This window comes from Gavia stellata, chromosome 27, assembly GCF_030936135.1.
Source record: "Gavia stellata isolate bGavSte3 chromosome 27, bGavSte3.hap2, whole genome shotgun sequence".
In the NCBI taxonomy this organism is placed as follows: domain Eukaryota; kingdom Metazoa; phylum Chordata; class Aves; order Gaviiformes; family Gaviidae; genus Gavia; species Gavia stellata.
In genome coordinates, this window is record NC_082620.1 from 8,619,254 (window position 1) to 8,639,618 (window position 20,365).

At 49.5% G+C, this 20,365-nt stretch overlaps 1 protein-coding gene across 1 annotated transcript in view; it reads right to left on the minus strand.

The window, feature by feature from the left end:
* The window catches only part of MEGF6 (multiple EGF like domains 6), a 105,650-nt gene that overhangs the window by 17,313 nt on the left and 67,972 nt on the right, over positions 1 to 20,365 (minus strand). Inside the window, exons 5-14 of the mRNA XM_059829874.1 lie at positions 20,020 to 20,142; positions 9,846 to 9,971; positions 8,832 to 8,954; positions 8,326 to 8,448; positions 6,128 to 6,265; positions 4,141 to 4,263; positions 3,169 to 3,291; positions 1,790 to 1,957; positions 1,397 to 1,528; positions 1,160 to 1,288 (exon numbers count right to left, since the gene is read on the minus strand). Coding sequence (XP_059685857.1) covers positions 1,160 to 1,288; positions 1,397 to 1,528; positions 1,790 to 1,957; positions 3,169 to 3,291; positions 4,141 to 4,263; positions 6,128 to 6,265; positions 8,326 to 8,448; positions 8,832 to 8,954; positions 9,846 to 9,971; positions 20,020 to 20,142 — 1,308 coding nt within the window. The remainder of the gene's footprint in view (positions 1 to 1,159; positions 1,289 to 1,396; positions 1,529 to 1,789; positions 1,958 to 3,168; positions 3,292 to 4,140; positions 4,264 to 6,127; positions 6,266 to 8,325; positions 8,449 to 8,831; positions 8,955 to 9,845; positions 9,972 to 20,019; positions 20,143 to 20,365) is intronic.

Here is a 20,365-nt window from a genome sequence, read left to right on the forward strand (position 1 = left end):
TTAAGCAGAGGAAATGCCACCCTGGGACAACAGATCAGTTCTTCACTGTTTATTTTAATCTTACCTTCCTGTTTTTTCTCTGTACCCCCCAATCACCTCCTTCCTACAGAAAGAAAAGGTCAGGGTATCTCTTGCATTCATTTACATTCTGCTTTGGTCTCCTCCTTCAGTAATAGTTCCCAGATGCTCCTAACCATTTGTCTGAAGTCATTACGTCTGAACCTCTTATTGTCTCACTCTTTCTGTGTTTTCAGATTATGTCCCCCAGATTTTAACTCTTTGGGAGAACAAATACCTACCAACAGCAAGCGACACCTCCTTTTGCAATACTTTGGGTAACTACTGTTGTCAACTTTTCAATGCTTTGGTTTTTCTTCAGTGGAAAATACCTCCACGGATTTGTAAATTTACCACTGAACATCCATTTGTGATGTTCTTTTCTGTGTCCGCCACTGAACGTCCAGCAAAATATAGACGGCTGCCCATGTCATTGCTGAGTAGCAAACAGGGACTGCAAAGGTCTTCCAGTGCAAAGACAAGGCATACGTACTACCTGGAGCACTGTTTTGTGGGTGAAGAATCCCCTTTACCGTCTTTTTCTTATTAAAACAACATTTTTCCATGCAAGACTAGGTGACCCATCGAGTCAGACGGAGCAGGGATGTGTTAGAGCCACTCACACTGGGATGGGTCAACAAAAGAGTTGAAAGATGCTTTCGGTGAACGGCTACAAAGGGAGCAGTGTAAGGCAGTCTGTGGAAAACATTTTAAGGCTTCAGAGAAGCAGAAGTGGAACATCAGAAAGTGGCATCAGAGATGGCTGTAACAGTCATTTATCGAATTACGGCAAACGCTCTACCAGCAAGGTAAGAGAAACAGAAAGGACCTACTTCTGCGGGCGGGGGAGCATCACTCGCAACTCGCTATTGCCATTTCCTTACAGAAAAACGTTTTAGGGAGAAAAGGAAACTGCAAGGGAGGCCCCAGTGTTCTGTGCTTGATTTCAGGGCCCTGCAGAGGTGCTGTCCTGCCTTTTCGCAGTGAGGCGAGACATCCCGCACCCTGCCAGGTCCCTGCGCCCTGCCGAGGGCTGCGGTGAGAAGGAAGGGGATCGCCCTCCCTGCGGCGCGAAGTGGGCGATGGAGAGCCGCGGGCTTACCGTCTTGGCAGAGCTCGCCGGCCACCCCGGGCGGGCAGCGGCAGGCGCCCGTGGCGGGGTCGCAGGTGCCACCGTTCTGGCAGCGGCAAGTCAGGCTGCAGTTCCTCCCGAAGGTGCCGGCTGGGCAGGCTGGGGCGAGAGAGGGAGGCGAGGCTCAGCCGGCTGCCGCAGCCTCCGTGCAGCCCGGAGCGGGGACGAGAAGAGCTTTCTCGCCCGCTGCCCTCCAGCACCACTCACTCTGGTTACAGAGGACGCCGGTCCAGCCTGCCGGACAGTCGCAGCCGGTCTCCTCCGTGTTGCACGTCCCTCCGTTTTGGCAGTCCTCACAGGTCAGGCTGCAGTCGGGGCCGAACGTGTGCTCCAGGCAGACTGCAACGAGAGGCGCTGCGGGTGAAAAGCCTTTGCCAAGGCCGCCTCAGCATCTCGAAGGGTTTGGGCAGAGAAACGCCCCCGTGAGCAGGCTGCGGCAAAGCTAAATGCATCTGTGTTGTAACACAGGTTCTGTGTACATAGAAAAGGCACTCGACAAGTCTTGTGGGTACACTCACCAAACACAAATAAACCCAGCGTGATTAATTCCAAAGACCTCCAAGCAAAGTATGCTATTTACCAGTGCTGCAAAATGCCCACCAAATTTTTCTGAAAGTGTGTGCTCTCCTCTTGCTTCCATCTCTTCCTCCTCTTCTTCATAATCATCATTAAAGAGCTGGGTAAATTCATCTTGCAGGATTGCAACATGAGGGATCGGGCGGATAACGGGGCGCCGACCATCCAGAGCTTCCACAGCGTCCTCTATAGCTAGGGAAGCAGTCACGGAGACGACAATGTCAAAGTGGAAAAAGAGACAAGATCTCTAAGAGGTGAACAGTAGGACAGAACCTCTGTAATAGGAAAGGGAATCCAGAAATATCTGTACAGGGTTGGTGCATCTGATCTGGCATGGTTTGCACCACTGATCTCCCTCTATATTGACACCTCTAAAATTTTGGCAACTTGTTTGGTTCTTTGTTCTGGCTGCAATGGGCACTAAGTGACTTAGCTGGCTCTAAGACACTACCACTTCAAAAAAAATCTATGAGAGCAGCTTTGCTCTTAACCTTGACACACAGCTCTGGCTTCTCATGCAGCTGAGCTCGCACTCACCCCATCGCCTTTGCCCTGCTGTTTTTCTGACCAGAGCCACTCAGCTTCTTTGAGTTTTTCAGGTAAGTTAGTTCTTTTCTGGAAAACTAAACAAGACTGCCCATCTAACAAAATTAAGCAATGCATTTCAGCTTGGTTCTCCTTTTGGGAAGAGTGTCTCTCAGGTACCGCTGCAGGTTTCCGTCCCTTGCAGGGCAGGCAAGGGTTAAAAGGCAGGCAATCAAGCTAAGCAGAGGCACCCCGGGGAGCCAGGGCAGGGGCTGCAGAGCCCATAAAAGCCAGGGGGCTGGGGGGGCTCTGGCATTTTGCCTGGGTGGGGAGGCACAAGTGCTGCTCTTCGGGGTCCAGACCTCAGCCAGCCTTTCCAGGGACCGGGGCGGTGCTGCTGGGGGTCACTAGATGAAGCGAGTGGTGTGCTGGCTGCCCTACTGAGTGAGTAAGTTGGGTAATAGTGTGTTTGGTGGTGGGATAAAGGCACTACCATGTAAAAAATAAATCTGTTATTTCTTGTAAGGGGAAACTGTAGAGGCTGGTGACTATGGAAAGGGTTCTAGTTCTTTGGCTAATGTGGAGTCATCACTGCAGACTTTCATAAGTGTAGCTGTGCCAAAATCCCCTACGCTGCTTTAGAAAGCGCTGTGTAACACGGCTGAAATGGGACTGGTCCTGTCAGGGGAAAGCTTTCCACTGGTGGTGTGAGCCGATTCCACTGCTAATAGTAATAAGTGCTGTGGAAAAGGTGGTATGCAGGGCTAAGGGGCTCCAGCCTGCGCTGGTCCTGGGCAGGGGAGGCTCTGCCAGGGGAGCAGGGCGAGGGGCAGGTAGCCTGCGGCTCCCCTGTGCAGCGGCACACATGTTGCACTTACAGATGCAGCTCCTTCGGTCGTCATCCAGTTTGTATCCAATCTCGCAGCCACACTGGAAAGAGCCTAGCTGGTTCTGGCACGTGTGGTCACATCCACCGTTATTTGAAGAGCACTCATCCACATCTAAAAAACATGGGATACTCCATGGAAGGGGAGCAGCCCTCTGTACAGGACAGAGGCTGGATACGTTTCTGCCCGCAGATCAGCAAATAGGCTGATGGCATCCTCTCTGCTAGTTACGTGAAGCCATCCGACTGAAAATGGAGTGAGACTACCCAAGTGATTGAGGGAGCCCTGGGTTTTGAGATACCATGTGCTAGGGTTCAGCTCACATCTGCCACTAATTGTGTAGAAACAGGTGGGTAAACTCGGGGTTTCACCTCTGAAATGTTAGTGAAGAGCTCTGGTAGTGAGAATAACTCATTAGCAGGAAAAAAGGCCCAAATTCTTCATTCTAAGGCAGCAACTCATCAGAGAGCTGACAGGAAAACTGCTATGAGCTGGAAGAAACTGGAAGAAATGCCTGGCTGTTTGCAACCAGGTAGGACAATTTCTTGTTCTCTTTATTAAATGCTTGTGTTAGTCACTGTCTTAGCTATATTTTATAGAGACACTTTTATTTGCCTATATTTCTCGGGTGAAAATGATGGGCAACATTGGCCTCTGGGGTCGAACATAAAATGATTTCTGTGAATTAATGGAGCCAGAGCTGGACCAGCTCACTTTGAGATATCCTGATTTGAATCCAGTGTGTTCAAAAGCCCCATGGCTACTCTTCAGTTGTGCTGGACTAGCGTATGGGTTAGGATAGCTGAGTCGCCTTAACAGTAAGCAAACTGAGGAGGTTGACAAAAGTCAGACAACCAGAATTAGAGGAACCCGTTCCGTGTGTGTCTCTTGCCACGCTGCAAGGCTGAGGACTGCAGCGCTGCTGGTTAACTTGCAGGAGTCCAGCTAGATGTTTCTGCTTACCGTCACAGCCACAGCCGTCTGTGCTGAGCCTGTATCCAGCATAGCAGGCACACTCGTAGCCTCCAGGATAATTGTAACAGTCTTGCTGACAACAGTGAGAACCGTTGTCACATTCATTGATATCTAAATAAAAACCAAAGGGCACTGGATGTTAATACACATCTAGCTTTGCAGTGGTGACAGTACTTGTTAAGACTGCTCCGTGACTAGTTCTGGTAAGCTTTTACTGATCTGACTGCCAAATGCCGAGCTAGTATTCTTGCTTTCCTCTGAAATAAGTGACCTTTATGTTAACAGATCATCCTTGGCACTGTGCTCCCCAGCCAAGGGAGGAATCCTGAATCCTAGAGGCCTGTGGGAAGTTAACTGTGATCTTTCAGTTCGAGGCAGTTCTTAAAGGTTTTGTGTACTTACAAACAGGGGGTGATTCCAGCTGTAACACTGACTCTTGCTTTTGGATTTACCCTGTTACAAATACTGATGCCAAGTACAGAGCTGGGTGAGAGCTGCACGGTTCCTTCAAACTGTCCCAGAGGGAAGTCGCTGAAGGATGGACCTAGATAACCTGGAGAAAGCAGAGCTCCTGCAGCTTTACGGTTCAAGGCCCTTGCATTTATGGGACTTCATTTGTCCACCGTGAAGTGGAATTACCACGGTGCCCATGCAGTAGAGGGGTTTGTGAAGCACCCCCCAGCACCAGAGGAGCCTGGGCCAAGGAGGTATCCGGTAGTAACACAAATAGCACTGCTGGGCTACAGAAAGTGCACTGGGCTTTGCAGTATGCAAAGGAATGATGATGCTCTTTCAGAGCATACTTCAGTTCAGGTCCTGGCTTTTTTGGTCCCATGTTGCAATCTTGTATGGAGACAGCTCTTACAGCTTCCTCAGAGCCACGGAGGAAAGCAAACCTGGGGATTTTGGGCTGCTTTCCTCTGGCAGAGGAATCGTTCCCCTTTGCACAAGCAACTGTGGGTGCCTGTGGCAGCCTGCTAAGGACTGTGCCTGCTCCTAACAGATGTCCTGGACAGACATGATCCTTTGAAACTGCACGAAGAAGGTGGTACAGAACAAAGAAGTAACAAATTCAAGAATTATTTCCTGAATTGTGCAAACACTGCAACTTACACTGCATGGAAGTATGTAAGTACTGTTTTGCGTCACTAAACACTGTTACTCTTTGCTAGCAACCTCCTATTTGCTGGTTTTATAGAAAGAGAAGTCTTTAGGCATAAGAGCCTCAAGGCACCGTCTGAGGCACAGACCCTCCAACTAACCTGCAGAAGGGCACCAGGATTTCTTACAGCTTCGACTGCCTGAAGGACGGGAACACCCACCCAGCCTCGCTATGCCAGCCTGAGCCGCAGCCCCGGGTGAGCACAGGAGTAAACCACAGCCCGACACCGGTGCAGGAAATGTCTGGCTAGCGAGCACTACAGCGGGTTTCTGACTAAGTTACTGGCTGCAGGGGGCTCAGAGTAAGGCAATATAAAGTGCATGCCTCAACTTTATAGCATTTACAGAGCTTGAGGTGCATTTCACCCTTACCTCTTCATTAACACATACTTTATACAACTACGCTTGGCTTGCAGCTAGTGACTCACCCGCATCACTCATTTACTCAAATTACACTGCTGCTTCCTTTGAGATAACAGGCAAGATGGTACATTTCGAGCATCACCCCTTCTAGATGTGGGCTTATAGGCATCTGAGATGCGAGTCTCTGTATCTGCCAATGCTGCCTTAGATCAGTTTCAGCAGGGAAAAACTAACTAGTTCTTAAGTCAACATTTGCTGTCCAAGTAGGTCTTGAGTGGAGGTTTGAGGACGTCTTCAGGTAGAGCAATGTCTCACCTCCTTTTACTTTGCATCTGTTTCTAGCCTTGTTAACCTGTTTGTAGTGCACATACACATAGTAGCTAACATACGGAGATCCGCATCGTTACCTGAGATGTAAAAAACAGGGTATGTACCTTTTCCCGTGCCTTACCAGTGCATGTCTTCTGGTCCTCTTCAAGCCGATAGCCAAAGTTACAGGTACAGACTGGGCCAGAGCTGGTGTGGTGGCATGTATGGGAACAGCCACCGTTGTTGGCTTCGCAGCTGTTCACTATCTCCATTTCTATCCCTGGAAAAGGCACACTGGTTAGGATCCTGTGCATACCAGCTGGCCCATGCCTTCCCTCGGTGCTGCGCTCGAGCAGGCACCCACACAGCAGCCTCCAGCCAAGCTCCTTGCACGTGCATTTTTGTGTGCACAGCCCTGCTGAGGAGAAGGGTGATCTGCAGTGGGGAAAGGATGAAAATAGTTTTGCACAGAGGCTGCTGCTGGGCTGGGAAAAGCTGTGTAAAAATAAACCGATGGATCCCAGGCAACGCCCCATGTAGCCTCTTAGGGACAGACTTGTGGAGCAGGCTCTGGACAATCCCTGAGATGAACCAGACTGCAGACAAAACTGCTCCCATTCCTGACAAGCTGCAGTATGTGCTGCCAACCAAAAGCTGGCTCAGTCTTCCTATGTACAGAGCTGTTCTGATGCCAGCTAGAAATGGGAGCAGCAGAATACAGCTAACTACAGAAACATCCAGATGCCTAGAGCTAGAAACGTTAGTTACTGACATGTCAAAAATGGTAGGCGCAAACATCAATAGCAGCCATATATCATCTTAGCTTGGCAAAGTTTATGTAAACTTCAGTCTAGTTAATTAAGCTTTCTTAAACTAAAAGGAACTTTTACTGTGGAGCTTTGACTCAGTCCTGAACCTCAGGAAAACAATTTCTGCCTTCAAGAACATTTTTGAGTTTTTAGTGTGTTCAGACCCAAGGAGGATGAAAGAAGGGGAGCTTGATGCTCCCCAATGGAGCTGTGCGTGTCAAACCCAAAAGCTCTGCCATGGTGGAAGACTACAGTCCAGATTTCACAACATGAATATAGTCCCTCTGTCTTTCCTTTCCTTATTAATTAATGCAAGGGTTTTGCATAAAAAAATGTGCTAGAAGGGGCAGGGAGAAACACTTTTCATACAAGAAGGCTACTTAATTCTGTAGTTGGCACCAAAGTAGAGGCATTGTCCATGGTTATGGCAATGAGTCGCAACAACTAGAGGAGACAAGTCAGAACATGAGTGGGGCTTGTGCTTCCACTGTCCCTGCTGGTGACCCTCTTGGCTTACCTGGAAAACCAAGACTTGAGCAGCAAAAAACCTAAGCTTTTTGTTGCCTGTGGGCCAGATAGCTGAAGCCACAAAGGGTAATCTTCCCTGCTGCATAGTCACAGTGGTAGGTGAGGAGGTAGCTAAGATTGAATAAGCTTTGACTTCCTAATCCATCCTCTGCAAGCCTTGCTGGCTATCATGCATCTTTGCCCCAACAGCTGAAGGTAAATGTGCAGTTGCACATGAAACTGAGCTATGGGGTATTTTTTGCAGAATCTGCAGTGTGAGATAAACCATCTTCCTAGGAAGAAAGGTGTGTACAATGCTTAGGCTCTTAAATAGCATGTCATCAGTCTAGTTCTTCACATGGCTCTGTTTGATGCCTTTCAAGACTCATTTACAGTCTGCAAAGCCTTACCCTCATACCCTTGGCAGGCTCCCAGCGAGAGCCGCAGCCTGACTGAGCTGCGGCAGCTGCGCAGGTGGAGCATCACGGCTTCCAGCAACACCAGCTGCCAGCACCGGGACTGCCACCATGGCTTTCATCTGTAAGGGCTGCTAGTGCTACATGCTGATAGCTCTGCTTTGGACTATCCCTGCTGATGCGTATTAGTGGAACAAAGATGTATGGGCTATCTGGCTCATTCTTGCGTAATAGTGTTTATTTTTCTTGATGGGAGCAGATGTGATCACTTCACTAGCTCAATTCCTTCTTCAGTTACACATCTGCAGCTGACTGAACTCATCCAGTGAAGTCCCCAAGAGCAGAACTTGGCCTATTCAGAGCCAAATGGCTCCAAATAAATTGCCTAAACCAGCAAAAGTAGGTTCATGGTAACTTTAAAGATCAGACAAAGTTTTTTATCTTGGTGGGAGAGTAAACAGCCCCAAACCTGCTTGTGAAATTCTTAAAAAAAGATTGCTGTAACTTGGCCCCGCCAATTCACAGAGGAGAGAGCGCAAACACTTGCCTGCAGAAGCACACCCACCTCCCGGCCCCGCCTCAGATGGGCGTCTGCATGCAGTACTCACGGTAGCATTGCTTGCCGTCTGCCCCCAGCTCATAGCCCGGGTTACAGGTACACTTAAAGGAGCCGCGAGTGTTGAGACACTGGTGTGCACACATGGCTAGCCCAGTCAGACATTCATTCACGTCTGCAAGAGATGAGCAAACCAGGTTGAGCCATAAAGATTCTTTCAAAGGGACAATTGTTACTATCTTCAAGTTTTTCACTGGTTTCTTGCACCCTGAATTCTTCACTGGGGTCCAGACCAACAAAGAAACAGAGTTAAGAGTTCAGAATTACTGTAAAGCTTCCTAGGAAGTTGGATCACATGAAACTCAAGTGTTGTTCCAGACAACTCGAGCAGGGCTCTTGGACAGGCGACAACTGAGCGCTTTCATGCCACCCCTCTGGAAGGCTTGTGCATCGCTCCGTTAAATTCACAAACGCTGATAGTTGCCAAGATCGAGTGCTGCTTCAGCCCGTGGGACGCAGTTGTTTTCCTCCCTGAAAGCTTTGCTGTAGGGAGCTTACCTTCACAGGCCTTATTGTCAGGCGCCAGCCGGTAGCCGGGGTGGCACTCGCAGCGGGCTGTTCCACGGTGGTTGTGGCACCGGTGCATGCAGCCCCCGTTCCTGTTGGCGCAGGGGTTCCTCACTGCAGGTCAAAGCAGGAGAGTCAGGCTTATTTCATAGTAATCCTACCTCTTATCGGCATTATGCTTATGGGAGAACAGAGCATCAAGCAGTTATGCCTAGCAAAAAAGTCTGCAATCTGTGAAAGACCATTCTCTACCAGGCAGAAAATCTCTGCTACTGTTTACTGCTCCATCCAGGCAGGAGGATTTACACGGTGCGAGATCCTGCAAAAGGCAGGCACTAATCTGAGTAAAACTTTTCCCGCAGAAGCTTGGCATGGGCATGTCCCTCTACAGAGGTCACAGAGCAAGTACTAGGCAAATTTGTTTCAAGTGCTCTTATCAAGAGGTTTGCCAATCTCTGACCTGCTCCAGAACCTGGACAGATGCTACAAAACCCTACCAACGGCGCAGTTTTAATATCCCAGTTGTTCCTTTTCCCTTAGCAACTTCACAGCTAAAGTCTCCCCTCCGCCTACTTCTTGAATGCCAACTGCTATGAATGAAGAGACTAAACTTCTGCTCTGTATCCCCTTCAGCTTCCCTCCCTGCTGCAGCTGGGAGCAGGTCAGCCAGAAAGCTGTCTGCAAGCAGAGGGAGAAGATCCTGTCCCGCTGCGACACGCTGCTGTTCCTTCACTTTCTCAGGAGTGTGTGCCTTCATACAATTTCATTTTGGTTGGCCACGCTCCCTCAGCTCTTCCTTGCCTTTCAGAATAAGCTGCAGAATATGTCCAGGACGACATAACAAGCAGAGTCTTCACTGGAGAGGAACTCCCTGGTCTGATCTATTTGACGCCTGAGCGTGCAAATGCATGCTCCCTACTCCCCCCAGCTCCCAGATGCCCTTGGAAAAAAGGCCAAGCGAAGCTCTGCCCCCCCAGCTCCCCACGCACACTCCAGGGCACTCACAGACGCAGCGTTTGCCGTCTTCCCGCAGCTGGTAATTGTGCCGGCACTGGCACTGGTGCTGCGTCAGCGTCACCTGCACGCAGTCGTGTTCACAGCCGCCGTTGTTTAGGGCACACGTGTTCACAGCTATGAGGCAAAGGGACAGAAGGTTCATCACAAAAATAACGGCACCTGGACGAATCTCTTGCACAGGACCCAGGCAAATCGCGCACGCTTACATAGAGCACTGCTACTGAGGGTTTAAAATTGGGGCGTATTCAACCTGTGCTAAAGCGAGAAGTTCATGGCAAACTTTCGCAGGGTGCTAAATGCGAGCTGTTGCTACAAAACTCATTTCTGTACGCAGTGCACGGGAGAGGCCAGCCACCGCTGTGCCAGACAGGTGCCTTGGGCAGACCCCCTCGAGATGGGGGCCCTTTTATTTAAAGGTAAGATCGGCTCAACAGTGTCAGGCAGCAGCTTAAAATCGCTCTTTTCTACAACAAGAGCTCCCAGCAGCTCTCCTGGGAGGCGAGACCGGGACGTGGGGCTCTGGGCTAGGTCCTCTGCAGCCTTACACGGGAGGGAAGCTGACAACCGGCACGCTTCCTGGCAAGCATCAGCCCTCTCCGAAGGGTGCCCGGGTCAGCGAGCAGGCTTCTCGCACCGCGTTATTGCTGAAATTCTCATAATTTTGTTCAAAGACAGTCACTGCAGGTGCAATGCCGCAGCTAGTTCAGCTTAATTACTGCTGAGAGAGAGTTGCACTCAGGCGTATTCAGGTTTTCCTGTAACAAAATGATATGGAAAACTAAGTTTCTGGCTCCATGCCGTGCAAAAACCACCAATTACACAGGGCAAGGCCCAGCAGGTACCATCAGTTCTTCTGGGAACATTTACAGAAAAATGTTTTAAGATGCATCCTGCATGTCTGCGCTTCCATCGGGGGTAACAACCCCCAGCTCAGTGCTTTGACGAGGAGATTTCTGCATGAACGTGCTCGTCCGCACTGCGAGTAACCGATGCTGTGACCAGCAGGGTCGCTGAGCCGGAGCGCAGGGAGAGACACCGCCAGGAACTGCGATTTCATCCTAAGTGCAGGCGGGACCGGGAACTGAGATTCCCGACTGGTGTTCCTGGCCGTGCCATGGCGTTTCTGTGTGGCCTTGCGCAAGGCGCGTTCCTGCCCAAAGGATTCCAAACAGTCAGAAAACAGAAGGTTTTGCCTAGGCTACAGCAGAAAACAGATCTTATGACCAAACATGTGGACTATCTTCTCTTTACAAGCTCGCTATCATTAATCAGCCTTAAAATAGCCTTCTCCTCCCCCCTCTCTCTGTTCTTATAATCTGGGACTTCTCTGCAGGATAAGCAGCAAAAGCATCATGTTTAACTGGAGATGTGCGCACCTTGCAACCAGCAAGCGGGCAGGATTTGTCTGCTTATTTTTATTAGGCTGCAGCTATCCAGGACCACTGACCTTGTATCCAGGGGAAATTTGAGCTGGAAAACACAGCAGGGAAGGTCTTTCTGGAGAGGGATTCACAGACTCTGGTAGATAAGCCGTCTTGGGGTAATTACATGCCTCCAAAGTGATGAAAGTCTCCTCTTGGACCATTGCACGTCTCCTGAGTTAGCCTACCTACGCCTTAATCGGTGAGCGTCTCAAAGAGAGACCGCTCCAAAGAGAGGTGTCCCTAATTGGGGAAGTTGGCCTTTAAAGTCTGTTCTTCCTCTTAGGAGACACGAATGTGCCTGAAACGCACGACAGGCTGACATCAAAGCTGTGTGGGTGCAACATGGCTAAAACCCGGCCACGGTCTGGGATGGAAACCCAGACCTGGTTTCCATAAGCGGAATAGTACGCTGAGCTGTGGTCTCACACGTTTCTGACCTATTTTTCAAACTCCAGAATAAACTAATGTGCTGACTCTGAGGAATCTTATAAGAAGGCTAAAAATATCTCTAATGAAAAACATCTCTCCACAAACTAACACTTCAGGTAATCACTGTGCCCTCAACAACCTCCAGAGTTTTGCTAAGCAGGCGAGCCTGGAAAGCATATGCTAGTAAAAGTCTCCACTTTTAACGAGGTCTCTGACTCCCGAGGGAAGTCGGGTCTGTCGAACACCCGTGCCCAGGGCGCAGACGAGCGGGCGGGCTGCAGGCAGCTTCCCTGCGCTGGCTGGCCTCGGGTACCAAGGCGTTGCAAGAGGTGGGCATGCAGCACCGCTCTGCCGGTGCCTCCTCCCAGTCTTCGAAAAAGTATTTTCTATAGACAAAGTAGTGAAAGTAATTTGATTAAGCCTCTCTTGTATATTAGTGAAAAACAAATATTTGGCACAGGAGGAAAATAAAAGTCAAAACTGTATATTCCTATTTTTTTTCTGCAATCAGTTCCCCTGCAAAAAATATGCCTTGACTCAGAGCTGAGGAGCTCTCCGATTTTGAACTTTTAAAAGCTAACTTCCCTTTGTACGCCTCTAATTAACTAAACAACATTTGGGGAATAAAAGTCACTTAATAGGGTCAAAGTATTGCCATACACAGCATACGGCTGGAGCAAGAACTATCAGTTTATGTTAGCTGTGCTGACATTGTTTCCTTTAATCCATTTGGAAGGAAACAACAAAAATACTCGACGTTCCTGAGAAGTTATGGGTCAGACTTACAGTACTCAAGCTTTAGCAGAGATGGGTGGTCATTTAAAAAATATTCTGATATATTAAAGTCTTTAATAACATATATTCAAAAATACCCATAAATAATGTGCTTGTTCTTCTTGGAGTGTTGTTTTTTTTAAAAAAGTAAAACAATGCTAATGCCTGCCAAAACATTCCTTCATATGGGAAAAGTACTGGGCCAATGTATAACAAGCCAACACATCTTACGTCTAAAATAACCTCCCAGTATGCAGTTATTCTTATGAATTTGCAGCCTAAATAACTGCCCTCCTTGCATACCTCTAAAAAACAACTTTTCAGAGTGGAAAAAACTAAAGTCCAGGTTCTTTTTTATTGTACAAAATTCAAGCAGACAGAAATCCTGTAAGGTTGGATACAGCAGACTTTTCCACAAGGATTATTTCTACATAGAAGAAGGTCAACACGTCTCTCTGGGTTGCGCTGAGGCACAATGCCCACCCCATACCCCGCGGCAGGCGTGTAAGGATGGAGTTTTGCAATGGCAAAAACCGTTCCTTGAAAGGCAAAGGAAACTTCAGACCCTCTACACACGAGGCAACGCATGGCCACTGCAAGCAGCTTGAGTAGGGTATGGACACCAACTAAAAGGACACGCGCTCCTGCTCCAGCGCGTCCGCCTTGGCCAAGGTCTTTAAGCGCAAGCGAGTGCCAGAACTGCTTATGCAGTTCTTAACCGATGCAGTTTGCAGACCCCTAACAGAACGTAAAAGGCAAAGCAGCAAGAGCGCAGCCGTCTTGCAGAGCATTTTCTTTCCTCTTGTGTTTCTTTTAGTATAGCTTATTTGCCAGCAAACATACTCCTTAAGACTAATAACAATAACCCCATCTGCGCCTCTCCATTCTGCAAACGCACACTACAACGAAGGGGCCGGCGCGCGCTGTTGTCTCAGCCATCGCGGGTACGTTCCAGACCACTACGGGTAATGGGAATCAGAAGTCCTTCTCTGCCAAGAGACTTATGCATGGGGAAGAAGCGGCTGGCATCACTGGCTATATGGTGCTCGTAAGCTATACAGCACTGGTGGCACACACGCGATGTAACGAGCAAAGCAACCGCGTCCTGCAGCGTCCCGCAGAGCCACCCACGGTGCACTGCCTGGCAGGGGTGCTCACGCAGCACCGCCGTTTTGCTAAGATACAAGCTAACTCAACTTAAGAATCAGGAATAATAAGACAAAACAAATGAAATGTGTTAAAATTGTTTTGGGTGTCTTTCCATCAAGGCAAGGGCCTTCTAATTCTGGGTCTCCTTAGCCGGCTTCTCGCAGAGTGACAGCCAGTAGACCTCACTGCTGGCCTTGTTTTAATTACTGCTCTTTCTTTTTTTTTCTGTTTACAGAACCACTCTAAAAATATTTCCATTCCCAGATGCTTTTCCTAGCTTAACATTTCTGTGACAACGTTGCCAAATCCAGTGTCATCTTGTACATCACACAGATTTTTGTGATTAAAGCTCAGACAGATTTTCCACAGATGATATTTCATCGTCTGCAGGAGGGATGTTACTTCCATCCCCTCCGTCTGAAGGGAGTGCAGTGCTGCTGAAAGATGCTAGCTCCTACAGTCTGACCCTCTCGGGCCCAGGAAACAGATAAAAAGGGATGAAAAGGACATCGTTGCTACTGGTCGCACGCGGGAAGCAAGTCTGCGAAGTAGCAGCCTAACACAAGAGTCGGTTTAATAACTGAGCTACCCGAGCCCTGCACCCTCCAGCTGAGCTTCACCAACCGGGAAGACTGAACGCAGCCCCGGCAGCTGCACTGCAACCTGCCGGGAGCCGAGCAGTGCCCCTCGCTCAGCCCAGGGGCCGTTAGCCACTTCACCTCCGAGCGTTCGCTCCCTCTGCCTCTCCCCCCGGGCGTCCCCAGAGCTCCGCGGCAGAGGCTAGCTCGGCAGCGCTGAAGGCGCGCGTACGTTCAGCTGCCCTGCAAACCTGGAGCGTGATCCTCGCACCGCAGCGAGGTGGTGGTAACACTTCACTTGGTTTGACTCGGGCTCCTCCGCTCTCACTTCTCCTCTTTCCCGTCCGTATCACCTTTCCCTCAGACCCAAGTCATTTGCCATCAGCAGCGGTGAGCCAACACTTTAAAAGTAACCGTAAGCAGCTGTAACTGGGATTGAGCGTGACATTCCCTTTTGCAGCATCGCACAAAACCATCGACTCTAAGAAATGGCTGAGAAACTCTCCCCTGGACAACGAAAAGGGCAAATTCTCTGAAACGTGCCAGTTGTCTGTACAACGCATGCAAGCTGAAAACCTCTACAAAGTACATACGGACGATTACCCTCTGTGCACATAGTTCAAGCCCACACAAACCTTTATGGCATAGTCCTTCTGTTCACCATATAAATCACTGCTATATTTGAGATTTCTTCATTTGAAGTACTCTTAATATAAATAGGGATACATCATGTAATCCCAAACCGATTCATTCTAACCTCAGACAATTTCCAGAAACATGTTGTGTGTTAATACAGACCATCTCTCTACTCTGCAGGCCAACAAAAGCAATTGGCTCAGATTAAATTCTTTGCCTTGGACTGGAGTTCATCCCTCTGCTGAAACAGTGGAGAAGGACCTGAAGATGTCAGCTTCCTGCCTCCTGCCCATGTGGTTCTGATAAAGAAAGAGGTAATTTCAGGACGTCCAATGACTCTTTTTGTTCTGTTTCACTTTCAATAGAGATGTCTGCTCTTTTCCCCCTCCCTTCTGTATTGAAATCCTCAGTGACTTGCTATATTTGAACAACAAAGACGCAACAAAAGAATCTTGCACAACTGAGCCGCAGATTACCCAAAACATCAACAATGGTTGAGAGTCGATGCAAGACACAGAGCAGGACATAGGAAGGTGGCTTTAAGGCATTTTTTGTGCTCTCCTGAGCCACAGCCACAGGGCAGTTCCGGGTCCAAGTCGACCCTGGAGAGCTGCCTCAGCTTCTCTGGCCACGTAGGAGCATCTCCGGGATGCAGCCCACGGCAGGCTCCTGCCACCCCGGCTTTCTCACAGCCTCAGGCTGAAAGCTTGGCCTCGGCTGTAAGCTTTTATTCCACTCCTGCGCCAGAAGAATCACTGCGAGGCTTTTGGAGCCCCTCGCTCCCGTGATGACTGGTAGGGGCGGACGCAGGTCTGGTGATGGAAGGGGTCCCGAGGTGCGAGCGCGAGGGGACACGAGGCATCTGCTGTCACTGTCTGCCCTTGATTCTCCAGGTAATGTCGAAAAATGAGATTTAAGAATCCCCCGCTGGGCTGTGCACAGAGCCAGGCTCTGGTCATGCTGTAAATGGTGCCAACACCCTCAAAGAAAAATGCTTTTAAAAGCAAAATGTTTTTTCCAGCCCTACAAAACGCAAGTGCTAATCTAACCAGCTCTTTATATGGGCCTGCGATACACTTCATAAGGAACTGCTTTTAAAGGTGGTAAGTAACTTCTGAAAATTTTTCTCATTTATCTCTGCATTGTGCCTTGCTTTACCATCTGTAATACTAAGTACAAAGGTGCAAACAACTACCAAGGGTGCAAAGCCATCCAAAGAAAGTAGCAAAAGATTTTATCTGTTTTCCAATTCTTTGATGTCTTCAGGAATAAAATAGGCTTCGACTTTCCCTCACAAGCCTGAAATAATAGTTCAGCCAGAGGGTGGAAAAGGACCGATCACCCTGAGGTCACCCAAGAGCTGAGCTCCTCGCCCAGTCCTGCGCTCCCGGGGTTAACAGCCACCAGCCTCCGCGGGGGAATTCTGCAGCTCCCCGCTGCAAGCAGTGCTGCTGATTAACTGAAGGCTTTATGGGTTTTGTGGTGATTGGAAAACATTTAAAGAATTAGACCCATGGTTTTACAGACCTTAACTAGAAACTTCACAGCAATAGTTGTCTTCTGTCTCCAGAATGCTTTCTGGCCTGCACTGCTGCTCAGCGGGGCTGCCAGCGGCTCCCTAAAGCCCGTCTCCACGCTGGACCCAGCTCTAAGCTGCAAGCCTCCCCCAGCCCCGGCTCAGCTCCCCAGCAGCGACTTCCCCTGCCTCTAAGGGCAGAGCCCTTCTGGAGCAGAGGGGGACAGATGGGAGAGTCTCGCTGCCTCCAGTTCCATCCAATTCCTTTTATTTAGTGGCATTTTTTTCCGTTTCAGCAGCACTGAATCTCGCCTGTCCAGCCAAATGAGAGGACATCCCAACTTGAACAGAAACACGGCTTTTTTCAGTTGACCCAGTCCCTCAGAACCAGGCAGGGGAAAAAAAAAAAAATCTTGGCTGAAGTCAGGTTAGTGCCTGAAACTCACAGGGGTGAAGAAACATGGCACAGGTCTCACCGAGCAAAACCCACCACTTCTTGCCACCTTCAGCCCACGAAAGCAGCTGCCAGGCACCGCAACGTCTCCGCTTCCTTGCCACGGAGGTTACTCGCCCAAACACACCTCCTCCGACCTGCTTGGCATCGTGCTCCAGCTCTAGCTTTGCCGTACACCACAACCCAGAGAGGCTCTCGCCTCTGCTTCCTACGCCGCCCTCGCTCAGCCCCCAAAGCACTGGAGAGCGGCTCTGCTCCGGGGGATGCCCGGTTACGGGTCCCCCCAACACGCCCGCAGCTTTGGCAGGCACTTGCGCTGCTTTCCACCGCTCCGCCGTGTTGCTCTACCTTCCTGTTACAGCTGGGCTTAAGCTCGGCGTTTGGCGAGAGAAAATCCTCTCCCCTTCCCCAGCAGTGCTGGGGAGCACCCCTGGAACACGAAAATCAAAGCGTGAAGGGAGGGCGTGCTGAGCGAGGTCTCCCGCCTTTGCCGCTGCTGCCTGCACGCTGCCCGCGCCCCGTGGTCGCTGCCTGGTAGCTCTTGTCAAGAACGCCGGCTTAATAAAAACCCTGCGATTTCCAAGATCAAGTCGGAGCAAAGCCTCTGACTTCGCAGTATAAATATTTACGTAGACCAAGCAATAAAGGAAAGAACCACTTGCATGTACTTGTGAAAACATCACAGAAAGCAAGCGCGCACTCAAGGGCCCAGGATTACTACGAAGTGACCACGGAAAGCTGCCCGGCCGGACCGCAGGCTGCTGCCAGGCTCACGGGGTCACCGTCCGAGCGTTGGCGAAGGCAACGAACAGGAGAGCGCATCCCACTGCAACGACCAAAGCGAGAGCATCCCCTCGGTGGCCCCCCCGTTGTCACCAGCCGAGCTGCGTCCCTTGCCTGGGCTCTGCGGTGGGGTGGGCTTGTTCCAAGGACACGAATCGCCTGTATTTACACAAATCAGACTTGTGTAAACTCAAACCATGTCATGCTGAGCCGCTGTGCGTGAGCGCTGCTGCGCAGCCAGCAGATGCCGGGAGGAGAGCTGCTGGGCTCCAGCACCACGAACCGCCACAGACTCCGCGGGGGCCGAAAGCTCTTCACCAGGGAACAAGCACCCGAGGGGCAGTCGTGGCACGTGGGCACCCATGGCACAAGGCAACCTTGCGTCTGCGGTGCATAGAGGGCAGCCATAAACACCGGCAGAGGAGCAACCTCTAAGTCTGTGCTGTGTTCTGAGCTTTTACGAGAAAAATAAGTTTACTTCCACCCCTCTGCACAACTGGCTTAATCGGTTAGTACAGAGCTATTATGAAGGTCTGAGAGATGTGCACACACACACACACAAGCACATTTCTGTCACAAAAGTGTAAAGAACAAAAGCCACCAGTCCTGACGCGAGAAAGCCAGATTTTTAGGTCTGCTCTGTTGTTATTTTAGAAACAGCATTGGACAATTATGTAGCGAGAGTTTTTGCTTGCCCTGCCTGGTCTGCATCTACTTTCCCGTGTACTTTGAGGATCACAGGGGCATTGGCACCGCTGACTAACAGCAGATCCTGCCAGCTCCGCTCCCCAGAGCTTCCAGAAACTGCCCGAGTTACTCCCGTAGTAGATCAGGTTTCATGAATAGAGACCCCTTAATTTTGGCAGATGATGAATTCCAACACTGTGCACATTATGGCAAATACTTGCTCAGAAGCTTAATGCGAAGCAGGTTTGCAGTGCTCAGCGCAAGCAGCACGGAGCAGGGAAGCCCTGCCTGCCCGGACCCCGGCAGAAACGCTCTGCGCTTCGCAGCCACATGAGCAGGTAAGCCTGAAGAATGACAGCAAAGGATGGAAATTGCTTTTCAACAGGAGGTTCCTCCCTAGAGTGATCACTTTTATACTTTCTCTGGAAATTGTTTCACCTTCTGCGGCTGACCCTGCTGAGAACACCAGAGCTTCCCAATGGCTGGCTCATGTTTTATTCTATGAGGCAGAGGCGGCAGAATCACTCTATACCACAAAAAAGAGAACTACATATTACGAAGACGATTATTAGATGACAGACCACATACACACTAACATGCGAACAGTAGCAATGCATAGCCATGAACACAAGATTACGTGTTCAGTGCTAGAGCGGTGGGCTGGGAATGATTGTCTTTTTTCTTTATTTGTGATCCTTTTGCTCCCGGATCTTTCCAGCAACATATAGGGCACTCGGTGAACTTGCACCTCAAGCGTACATCTCGCTGCGCTTGTGAGAGCGTCGTCACATAGTGGGGGCAGCTGCAGAAAGACGTGCGGTTTGTGCTGCTCGGGGCATGGTGGGTACCACTTCCCGAGATGCCTTTTTTTCTCCTCACATCACATTCCCAAATGGAACACCCAGGCTCACACAGTCGTTTTTAGCAAACTCTGGAACGTGACTGTATCCTGAGAAAAACCAGCAAATGGCCTTTGTAAAACCATCGCCCAGGAATTCTTTCCACTTGTATGAAAATATCCCTCAAAAAATGGAAAAATGTGTCAAATAAAGCCGTGAGGGAGAAGTGGTTTAATAAAAACAACAGCAGCAGCAGATGCTGGAAGGCAGACTCCAAGCTCCACCCCGGTGCCTCTGAGCCCCTAGTTTGGGGCAGGCAAACAAAAGTATTTCAAGAAATTGGCCCAGAAATCATCTGCAAGCCAGACCTGGCATCTGAATTGTAATGTCTGGACACGCACCATCCAAGCGGACGCATGACCAACATCCCAGGGAAGAGGGTTTCGAGATTATTATGGCCTCAGTTCCACACACAGCCATGCTTATTTTCACTTGGCTGTCACACCTTAGTGCCGACCATGCGGACGAGGGAAATAGTTGAGGTAAAAGCGAAGACTGACTTGAACCTTTTTGTAATCTAGTTTATGTATTTGTTCCAAAAATGCCGTATCTGATACACCCTGTATCAAAAGCGGAAGCACCAAAGCACTGGAAGTTACTTCTCCTGACCCAGAATAAACTAAGGAACTGCAAAGAAGTCTAAATTCTACGTGGCCGCACTGAAGAACAGCAAACGTTATGAACCCAGTAGCAGAAACACGTTAGGGAAGATGACCAGGCTCCTGAGAAACGAAGGAACACGCCATCACTGGCGTCTCAAAGGACGCATTTACGGGTAGGAAAAGGGCTATGAAGAATTAGAGATTCTCAGGAAATTTAAAGCTGTGACTCACCAATGCAGGTCCTGCCGTCTGTGTGCAGGCGAAAGCCTGGCTTGCATTCACAATAATAAGATCCAAGGGTGTTCACACATCTGTGCTGGCAGCCCCCATTGTGGACCTGGCACTCATCAACATCTGCAAAAGAAAAAGGGAAGAGGGGAAAAAAAATTCAGAGGAGTGGGCATGACGGTATCTGAAGTCAGGATTATTTATCCTCTGGTGACGGACTCCAGATTTGAGGAACGAGTGCAGAGGGAACAAGACTGCCATTTCATTATGTTTAATCAGTCACGATATTTAAGGAATTTCAAGGACAAGCATGCAATGAGAAAAAAAAAAAAAAGCATCTTATTTGTCA